At 34.8% G+C, this 11,812-nt stretch overlaps 1 protein-coding gene and 1 long non-coding RNA gene across 2 annotated transcripts; one reads left to right on the forward strand and one right to left on the reverse strand.

Moving 5' to 3' along the window:
• Positions 1–6,039: 6,039 nt before the first annotated feature.
• On the reverse strand, positions 6,040–6,798 carry LOC147919659 (uncharacterized). Its single transcript, XM_087504042.1, has one exon. It carries the CDS (start codon positions 6,796–6,798, stop codon positions 6,040–6,042), a length of 759 nt encoding a protein of 252 aa, XP_087360168.1.
• Positions 6,799–8,514: 1,716 nt separating this feature from the next.
• Positions 8,515–10,332, forward strand: LOC147919660 (uncharacterized). Its single transcript, XR_015594038.1, has 2 exons — positions 8,515–9,737; positions 9,974–10,332. It is a non-coding gene; the product is annotated as an uncharacterized LOC147919660 (long non-coding RNA).
• Positions 10,333–11,812: the final 1,480 nt, after the last annotated feature.

Genomic DNA, 11,812 nt, shown 5'->3' on the forward strand with positions numbered 1-11,812 from the left:
TGCTTTTTATGATTTTATATTACAGTTAATTTGTTATTCGGATATTGCATGTGCTGGTCGATTAGCCGTAAACCTCTTGCAAACACATTTAATTTCAACCACTAACTTTTACTACATTGTGTAAGTATTACTAAAAATATTGTTCACGTCATAGAAATATTGTCGATCAGTCATAACTTTTATTTTCAATTCTTATGGTCTTAAGATTTTAATATTGTTAACGTCATAGAAGTACATTGTTTATCTACTTAAAAATTGATTCTCCCCAGATTGTATTCTATTGTGCCAGATTGGGTAAAAAAGCCTTGTGGAACTTGACGTGTAATCGCTTATGGGTGAATGAAAAGTAGTAGTTGAGCCAAATGTTTAGAAAATGGAACACCTCATAACCGTTAATAATTGTGTAGTTATTAGTAGAATTTAATATGTGGTATTATACCGTGAAACAAATTTTTTATATCTTTATAATTAAATTAACTTAATTCGACATGTGTAATAGTATTTTAATATATAGGTGTTAACAAAATAATAAATGGCAGAACTGGGTTAATAATATTTTAAATTTATTTGAATGTCAATCTAAATTCATCCGACAATATAACCCATCATATGATATTTGTATGAGTTTATTGTTTTATTTGGATGTAAACATCACTATAATTGAAAGTTTGAAACATATAAGAAAAAAAAACAACTAAAAAATAAAAACTAGTGAGCAACTTGAATTTGCTGACGGAAGTTGTCATAAATTATTTGACGTTGGCCAGGTACTATATATATAAATAGAAGATAATGGAGTAATATTGACTATAATAAAATGAGTAGTGAGATGCATTTACAGCGAGGGAGATACAATTACATAATTAAGCACTTGCATGTTCTTGTGTGTGGAAACAAAATATTGCAAGACATTTTTAGTTTTCTGTGCTGATATTTTTATTTCCAATCATAAAAAATCAACTAATTAAATCACATAGTTAATACATGATGCGATGAGTCTTCTACGCGTAGACTTATTTTTTGCATAACTTGGCTTTTGATTCTTAGAGCATTTGGAGTGGTAGTTTTTTAACGAGTATCTCATCCACAAAAAATACAAAATATTAAAAAAGTAAGAAATAATAAAATGTGAGTCTTTTAAATGATAAACTTTGAAAACTTTGTGAGAAACTCATAAACAAATGGCTGAACATAATTGTTTCTAAATTTTATTTAATAATATAATGCATGCACGCTCCCTCTGTTCAATAATATAAGATGTTTAAAAATATCTTCTTTTTCATTTTATAATATGTCAAATTTCAATGTTATTTGATATTTTTGTTTGAAAAAAAAAAATTTGACAGTCATTTTTACAGTTAATTGGATTGTATTTCATCTATATATTTAGTATTTTTAGCTAAAACATTTTATATTTTTGAATGAATAGAGTAATATTATATCTAAAGAGATCGTAAATATTTTTACTTCTTCCACAAAATACAAATTTGAATGTTTTCTAGGTTATTTCAGAAAATATTAGTTAAAAAATATTTACTTCTTCAGTTTCATAAATATATATTTGAAAGTTTTATTTAATTTTATATTACTAAAAATCACTTTTTATTTCTTCTCATAAGGATATATTGACCAGTTAATAATGTTGGATCTGGAAGAAGCTTTTACCAAATTTTATCCTTATAAGATTTCAATATTTTTAACGTCATAGATTTTTTTTAATGTACTTAAAAACTGATTCTCCATCTTTTATAGAATAGAGTAGGTATGGATTGCATTTGTATGTTTATAAAATGGAACACCACATAACCTTTAATAATATATATATTATTTTCATGATAACAACATGTAGATACCAAAACACGTGATGCAAGATATTTACTTTTGATATATATATATATATATGTATATATATATATATATCTATGTTATTCTATAAATTAAATATGAAAATACATCTCTCTTGACACTAATAAGTACACTGGTATAAGAAACAAATGTTATGTTTTGCGGAGTATAATATTTAAATTTTAAATGATAACCTGCATTTACTTTTAGATTTTATCTGTTAATTTTTCAAAATATCAAATTTGATCTTCACACGCATCTTGCAATACAACTAACAAAACTCCTGCAGCTTTGATGATATTTTCAGGCACTTCAGTGAAAAACTTAATTGAAATACTATATAACCTTTATGTACAGCACGCAAAATAAAAGGATCGTGTAGTCGACTCGATCGTATCATATTCAGCAAATCATCTTGGTTAAAGTGATATGGGCGCAACTACTGCAAACTTTGGCACAAAATTGAAAGTCTTTCATTGTATTTTTTAGGGCTGTCTCATTATATTTTATTCATCAATTATTTCTTGAACCTCTCTCAAAAGAATCTCCTGAGCTTCTAGCATATAACTACTTAACATCAAAGACTAACTCTACTCATGCGGATACTTCGAAAGCAGTTAAAGGATACCTAGCACGTTGAACCAACTCTACATGTGTCCGGCTCAATATTTTGAAGTACCCTGAGCTGGAAAAAAAATGGACCTTATTTTCATGTTAAAAAAAAAAAAAAAAAATTTGGACCCTAATTTTAGTGTAAAAAAATGACAAAAATTACATAGACCCTGTGCAAATGCACTCCCCGCACATGTGTAGAGCCGGGGCACTTCAGTGAAAAACTTAATTGAAATACTATATAACCTTTATGTACAGCATGCAAAATAAAAGGATTGTGTAGTCGACTCTCATGGATAAAAATGAATGTGAACAACTTTTACATGGTACCTAGTATCCAAACCCGTGAGAGGTATACTATTATAAACACATCTTTCACCATTTGTGGAGAGCTTAAATCGAATCCCACCGAATCCGCTTTCACCCGATCTCAAAAGAAAGTTCATTTATAAATGAGAAAACCAAATACTTCTGCTCTCGTATCATCCTTTATGTGTTTACTTTTGTTTTCTAACTCTTTCATGAGCTTTCTTTGAAATAACTAATAAGCATCAGAGATAATCTTTAAGCAATATCAGGTTGGATTTTTAATTATATCATGCAAAAATCAAACGATTATGATTATTGATTATACACTAAATATACAGTAGAACGTCTATAAATTAATACTCTATAAATTAATAATTTCTATAAATTAATAAATTTTTCAATTCCCAAGTTGGGACTAGTGTAATTTTAGATACAATTATATAATATAATAAGATAATAATTTTTTTGAAAATACTTTGTAAATATATGGTCACATCAATAGTATAATTAATAATTATATAAAATTCTCTAAATATATGTATATATATACACATTACTTTTTACTAGAGTTTATTTTTCTTTTTTTACTATATAAACATTTTTGAGCGTTATCTTCAAAACATGATAATTGTTATTTTCTTTGTAATTGATTTTATAAAAATATTATTTATAACAATTAAATCTTATTTGATTTTTTTACCAAATTAGAAAAGTCTCTCTATAAATTAGTAATTATTAATTTATCGATAAATTAAAACTTCTATAAATTAATAGATTTTCATGGTCCCAATATTATTAATTTATAGAGGTTTTACTGTATTCTATGCTAATAACTTTTAATAATTTGTATATTTATTACTATATCTAAATATCATTTTAATTGATACATACTCCATAATTAAAAAACATTAAAAAATGAAACGTAGTTAGCATCTTAAATTTGCTGACAAAAATTAATTTCAAATTTATTGCTTTGGACAGGTGTTATACTATATGGGTAAAAAAGAGGCAATTATAGCGAGGGAGGTACATTGCATAACTACGCACATGCATGTTCTGCTGTCTCGAAACAAAATATTGCAGACCATTTTGATTTTGCGTGCTGATATCTTATTTACAATCATAAAAATCAACAAAAGGTAATTAAACACAGTTATTGGACAGTAATCCCCGATTAATTCCCATATCTCGGATAGCCGCTAGGCGTTAGTCCATCACCCGTATTACTTCAATAATTTAAACTAACTAGATGAATATCCATGCTATACACGAGCTTATGGCTTACCATTTTTTAAAACAATTTTACTACTAATTTGTTGTGAACGGTACGTTGGCCACTCCAATGACAGTCTATAGCTGCATATACTTGTATTTTCAGCTATCGCCCAGAAAGATCTGCGTTTTAACAGGTACATGTCAATCCATTGCACCCACAGAGATTTCCTATTTATAAATGGTTTCGTTCAAGCTCTTTTCATTGAAAACCAATGGTTTAGCTAAGACTATTATTTCCAATGTTATAAGGTCATGTGCATAGGGAATTTCTCACCAAGTTTATTAAAAAGAAAATATTTAGAAGAAAAATATTAAAAAGTTGTAGAGAGGAGAGAAAATTATTTTTTATATGAGAAACCATGAGAAATTTTGTGAGAAACTTATTTCATATGTGGCACTATTCTATTGGTTCTGTTTTAGTTTTTAATTTTTTTCTTAATTTAACATAAAACTTAAATCATATTAACCATATTAAAAAAATATATTTACAAAACGTTTATTACGAATTCAACTTCGCAACTTGTGCAACAAGTTAAGGAAGATCTAGTTAAGGTTAATTGATACGATTGTGATTGAGATACGATTGTGATCGTATATTACATTGATTGTAATTAGATATTATAAGATCCCATGGTATTCTATAAAAGCCATGTAAGGTACCATTAATTAATATACATAAATATTCATCTCCTTCCTCTCATCTTTCATGGTAGCAGAGCGGGTTGATCCTAGTGGATCGATTATGACGACCGTCAAAGACGACGATGACGAAGATGACGATAACGACGGTGATATACGATCAAAAAGTTTCTAAAACTTTTGACGATTGTCGCTCCGACATGATAAAGTCAGACAAGGTGGATGATAAGACGAAGACAGTGTCACCGGCGTATTGCCGTGACAGAGAAATCATGAGCCACTATTACTCAAGTTCAATCTAGTGGTGCCCCAGATCTGATGATGAAAAAAATGACAGTGGAGTCCAAGAAGATGGACATGAAGAAGGTATCGACGAACCCGAAAAGCAAGAACACGACTTGAAGGAATCCTTGTGTCACACACAACTCTTGTGTTGTGACATCGACAAACCATTACGACAAAAAAAGCCGAGATGAGACAACAGTGGACACCATGATAAATACAGAAACCGAGATGTGACGATGGAGACATGATCAAGTTCAGAACATGGATCTGGTTGTCTTGTGAAAATTCCTACAAGCATCGGACGTGAAAAGCATGACGATCACGAAAATAATGGTGTTGAGCAGATAGCTTAGCAAGGAAGAAACAAGGTTGTGTGGAAGATAATGAGTATAGAAGCACCTCTGATTGAAATTGTGCAATAGCAAGCAATCAGTCTGCTGGTCATTTGTAAAATTTTTGCAGTTTGTATGCAAAACTTTTCAGGTCTTGGAAGAGAAACCAAGACTTGTGATCCTAGTGGTCAAGTTAAAGCCATTATGGTCAAGTTGGGCATTTGCAAGTGGCATGCTCCAACTTGAGGGAGGGTATTACGGATTCACCTCCGCAACTTGTGCAACAAGTTAAGGAAGATCTGGTTAAAGTTAATTGATACGATTGTGATTGAGATAGATTGTGATCGTATATTACATTGATTGTAATTAGATATTATAAGATCTCATTGTATTCTATAAAAGCCATGTAAAATACCATTAAATAATATACAGAAATATTCATCTCCTTCCTCTCATCTTTCAACGTTACATTGTTCTACCAATGCATATGCTTTAATAGCATTTACAATACTAGTTTCTCAAAAGTGTTTCTCATCTAAAAAAAATTAATATAATAATAACTAATATGATTTAATTGTAAAAATTTCTCAATAAAGTGGATAGAGTCTTTCGTATGAGAGATCACGAGAGACTACCACTTCTTTTTTTTAACCAAACATTAATAAAATTAAAAGAGAACTCCAAGATTGGTTTCCCAAACAGGAGACAAAGAGTTTACAAAAATAGATTCAGAAGTTAAGCATCATGAAGACCGAGCCAGGCAGTCCGTCCTAACGTTGACATCTCGTGGGATCCTGACCAAGATGAAGGAAGGGTAAAAGCTTCGGAGGAAAGCGAAATCCTCCAGCAAATTGGAGAAAGCGGGCCAATCTTCCGGCGTCTGCACCATCGCAACAAGCTCAGCACAGTCCGTCTCAAAGACCTGAGAAACAACTCCAGCCGCCAGTAAAGACTCCATAGTCCAGATTAGTGCTTGTAGTTCCGCACGTAGGGGAGTAAGACCTCTGCGGTGACTCCGTGCTCCCAAAAAGAGCGTTGAATCTTCGCCGCTGCAATACCACCAGCCCAAACCCTGAAAAGGATCCGCATTTTTCCATGAACCATCGATCTGACAACGAGAGAAGAGACCCCTATCCTCCAAAAGATGCGGTGGATCCACATAACGCGTCGAGTATGATTTGGCCTCCTCCCACAGTAATTTATCATTTGCCACTTGATTCAAAATTTCAGTTGGTTCTACCTCAATACCTTGGAAAACCTTTTTGTTCCTATCTTTCCAAATTGACCATACGATCCAGGGTAAACGAAGAGCTATATCTGAAACCTCGGATTGGAAAGACGCCCGCCAGAATATGAAATCTAGATTCACATAAATCGAATCATATGGAAAGCCTCCCGAATTGATCACCACTGGGGACAAATCCCAAATGCGTCGCGATTGAAGACACTCAAATAAGGCATGGTTGATAGTCTCTATTGCAGAATCGCACCGTTTACACATAGCGTCGCACCGAACACCCCGATATGAAAGCCTTTCTAAAACGGGGAGAGTACCCGACCCAATCTGCCAGAAGAAGTGTTGAATCCTTGAGGGTACATCTAAATTCCACAACTGAGCCCGCAAGGCCACAGTAGTCGCCCCATACTCAACATCCGCAATTAAATCTCGGGCCAACCGATAACCTGATCTGACCGTATACTTCCCTGACTTAGTAAAATGTCATAATAATCTATCCGGTTGACAAGTTTTACTAATCAGCATACTCCGAATAAAAGAGATATGCACAAAATCAAAAAACTCCTCAAGAATAAGCAGATGTCAGTCCTTTGTAACTAGATTGATTAAATGATTAACCATCAAACTCGGCAACCAAAAACTCCCCCGACCATTCACTGGTTATCAACCATAATCTACCACTTCTTTTTTTAGAGACTCAAATAATTTAAAAATATCAATTATCATTTTAGTATTTTTTTATGTATAAGAGACTTTGGTGAGACACTTACCACTGCTCATGCTCTGAGGGATGGACGGCTGTCTTATTACCTTGATCGGGTCGAGATAGAACGGCCTTATTCTTTGTTTTTTTTTTGTTACATTCATTTGTTACATTCATTGGTTAAATTAATTGAACAAGAGTTAAAAAAAAAAGTGTTTTCTAATTCAGAAAATATAAATTAACTTACAAAATTGATGTTTAAAATTTTTATTGAATATTTGTAAATATTACTAAAAAATATTTTTATTTCTTCTCATAAAGATATATTGACCGATTAGTAATCTTTTCTGTTTAAAAAATCCCCACCTAGCACCGATTACACCCTGTAAAATTGCTAGGTCTATCCTCTTCGTCTCGATTAATGACTAATCCCCGCCTAGCATCGATTATCCGATTATGCATGTCTAGTCCTATAATTTTATGTATACTAATTTTTTTTTAAACCAAATAAAAATCAAACATAAGTATTTTTGTTATTTAGGTATTTAAATTAAGAGATTATGATGTTTTACAATAACTAATGCATAACTTTTAACAAAAATTATAAAATTTTCTTTTAAAATGATGTTTTTATGTGTTTACCATAATTTTAAAGATAATACTATAGTTTTATATTTTATTTGATATTTTCTTTTTAACATAAACAGAATTATACATATATTTAATACAATATATTTTTATTTTATTGTTAATTTAATAAAATAACTCTAAAACTAGTCCTCAATTAATTCCCGTTTAATCTCTAATTTTCTCGCTAGACACTAGACCCATCTCGACCACCCGACAAGCGCCTAGCGATTTCTAAAATAGGAATAGCTTTTAACAACTTTACAATTGATAACGTCATAGATATATTTTGTTTTGTACTTCAAAAATGATTGACCTTGTCTTATAGAAAAGAGTAGGTGTGGATTGCATTTATGACCACATAGCCTTTACATTAATCGGGGATTATGTTCATGATAACAATATGTAGATACCAAAACACGTATAAACACATCTTTTGAGATTATTTGTCGAGAGCTTAAATCGAACCCGAATCCGCTTTTACACGATCTCCAAAACGAAGTTAATTTAGACATGAGAAAACTAAATAATTTGTGTTAGAGTAGATATATGTGTATCTTATATTTGTAAATATTTAGTATCTCTAGATTAGATTTGATCTTATCACATGTAACCTTATATATACATGATCAATGCATAGTTCTCCTCTCACGAATTTTTACATAATTACATGGTATCAAAGCAATTAATTTAAAAAGCTATTTTCGATCCTCCTCCGCTCTCTTCTTTTTATGTCTACGTCGTTTATTTTTTTTTCTTCTTTCTCTTTTCTTTCGTTTCTATCTTGATTTTTGTTTCGTGATTGGTGAAGATGACTGGCTCCTTTCAAACCGCCGTTATTCCCAACACAGACAAGCACTTTGGAATCGCACAGATTCGAGGCTACATCCCCATCCAACTTGACATGAACAAGCTGATCTATGACATCTGGCAAGAGCTCTTCGAAACTCATTGCAGCAGTTTTGGTGTTTTGGAACATCTCGATGGCTCTTCTGTGCCAACCGCTGCTGATGAACAATAGTGGAAATAACGTGATGGGCTTGTAAAGATGTGGATCTATGACACGGTGTTGGAACAGCTCCTTGACACCATCCTTAAAGCCAAGTCCAAGGCGCGTGACATCTGGATCACGCTTGAAGAACTGTTTCGTGATATGAGTATCTTCATTATAACCACAAATTGAAGTCTCTCGGATTTGTTGGTTAATCTTGAGTCACTAGTCACTGATCGGGCTTTGGTTATGCATATGGTGAATGGTTTGTCTGGCAAATTTGACAGCATTATCAATGTTATTCAACATCAAGTCTTGTTCCCCTCTTTCACTAAAGGTCGTTCGATGCTTTTGAACGCTTCCTCACCAACGGTCCTGTTCACAAACCACGATCAACATCAACAGACCAACTCACAAAACTACAACAGCCACAATCACAACAGTAACAACTCGGGCAGAGGCTACAATAACAACAACATAAATAGGGGAAGAGGCCACAACAATTGTGTGCGTGGTCGCAACAATTGGAGTAACAACCAGTATGGTTATCCTCCTCCATGGGGCTACAATCAACCTCCATGGTCGTTCAGCGGCCATACGGCGCACCACCTCCATATGCACCTCCATCGTTACACCATGCCTACTCTCCTTCGTATGCTGCTCCTGCCATTTCTCCTGGAAGCTATCCACCACCGTATGCTGCTTCACGTTCACATGCTAAGGATCACTATGTCCAACACAACTATCTAGTGTCGTGATTAGGGAGCACACCGACGCTCACTGCTCTGCCATAGGCGTTTAGCACAATGACGTTGCAGGACCCGATGGGAAACGCTTGGGTGATAGACTTCGGGGCTACCAATCACATTGAAACTCAGCCAGGTACGCTACGTTGTCTTTTTAATAAAAGCATTGTTCTCTATATTATTGTTGGCAATGGATCCTCTGCCCATGTCACCCATTCCCACTCAACCAATATACCTTTAACCTCTCGCCCTCTTCACTTGAACAATGTTCTTGTGAGTCCAGCCATTATCAAAAACCTCATTTATGTCCACCGCTTTGTAACCGATAATACGTGTTCTGTGGAATTTGATCCTTTTGAATTTTATGTTAAGGATCTACGGACACGGACCAAGCTCCTCCGCTGCAACAGTAATGCCCCGCTGTACACCATCACGCTACTGATACCACCTGCACACACTCTTTCCGTTCAAGCACGAACAAGCATCTTATGGCATCGTCGTTTGGGTCACACATGCTCCACCATTCTTAAATCTCTTGCATCTTTGGGTTTTATTTCTTCTTCAAATACTGACTTGACAACATTGTGTCATGCGTTTCAACTAGGAAAACATGTTTGTTTTTCATTTTATTATTCAAACTCTATTGTTTAACAACACTTTGAGTTAGTCCATTCAGATTTATGGACATCACCCATTTCAAGCATATGTGGCATAAAGTACTATCTTATATTTCTTGATGATTACAATCATTTTGTGTGGTTTTATCATCTCAAGCGGAAGAGTGCTGTGTTCAGCCGGTTCCTTCACTTCTCGGTGACGCTTCGGCCCCAGTTCAATCGTGGTATCTCATTCCTACAATGTGTTAATGGCCGCGAATATGAAAATCAACACTTTCATGATCACTTTGCTGCCACTGGTACTAGTTTTGGTTCTCGTGTCCTTACACATCTCAACAGAACAGGAAAGCCAAACGGATGTTACGCACACTCAACAACTTGATACGCACCCTTCTTGTTCAAGCTCACATGCCCTTCACGTATTGGGTAGATGCACTACACACAACAACACACATTCTCAACCTCCTGCCGTCAGCTGCCTTTAACAACGAGGTACCATTTACGCGTCTTTTCAACAAACAGCCGTGTTACGATCATCTCCGCGTGTTTGGTTCACTATATTATCCAAACCTGCTCTTGAGCACTCCTCACAAATTGGCCCCAAGGTCCACAGCATGTGTGTTTCTTGGTTACCCTTCTGATCACCGGGGGTTTCACTGTCTCAACCTACGCTCCAGAAAGACTTTGTTCTCCCGCCATATTGTCTTTGATGAAAATGTTTTCCCCTTTGCTCATGTTCCTGCTCCGGAACCCCCCCAAAGAGATCATTGTTCCAATGCTACCTATTCCTCGTCAGCCACCTCTTCCGCCACCGCTGCTTCAACCCGTAGCTCAGCCACCTGAGCTGCTACCCTCGTCTACTTTCTCTTTTCCCATGCAGACGTGAAGCAAGGCCAGCATTTTCAAACCGGTCAATAGGCTATATCTTCACAGAGATACAATCTCCCCCATACCTTTAAACCATATACAGGCGGCACGAGATCCTAATTGGAACCCATTAATGGGAGAGGAATACAATGCTCTTATTAGAACGAGGACGTGGTCACTTGTACCACAACCTAAGAATACTAATATTATTTGCTACGTTTGGCTATACAAGCACAAGTTTGACTCCATAGGCAAGCTGTCCCGCTGTAAGGATCGTCTTGTTGCCAATGGGAAGTCTCAACAAGTAGGCATCGACTGTCATAAGACTTTTAGCCTAGTGGTCAAACCTGCTACTATCTGTGCGGTCTTACATGTGGCTACGACATATGATTGTCCACTACGTAAGCTTGATGTCAAGAACGAGTTTCTACATGGTGATCTCAAGGAAACTGTTTACATGCATCAACCGCCTGGTTTCAAGGATAGCACCAAACCGGATTATGTGTGCCTCTTATGGCGTTCTCTTTATGGTCTTAAATAGGCTCCTAGGACCTGGTACACTTGGTTCTCTACTTTTGCTACACGGTTCGGTTTTCATCAAAGTATCTCAGACACATCTTTTCTTCTTTGTCCTCGTGGCGAGGACATTGCATACTTGCTCCTCTATGTTGACGACATTTCTCTCACCGACTCCTTGACTGCTCTTCTCAATGAGTTCATTTCCTCT

Source organism: Camelina sativa, chromosome 20 (assembly GCF_030686135.1).
Source record: "Camelina sativa cultivar CO46 ecotype springtype chromosome 20, ASM3068613v1".
Taxonomy (NCBI): Eukaryota; Viridiplantae; Streptophyta; class Magnoliopsida; order Brassicales; family Brassicaceae; genus Camelina; species Camelina sativa.

Coding starts and splice junctions, on each gene's coding strand:
- LOC147919659 (XM_087504042.1), bottom strand. CDS start 6,798: ATGTGTAAACGGTGCGATTCTGCAATAGAGACTATCAACCATGCCTTA.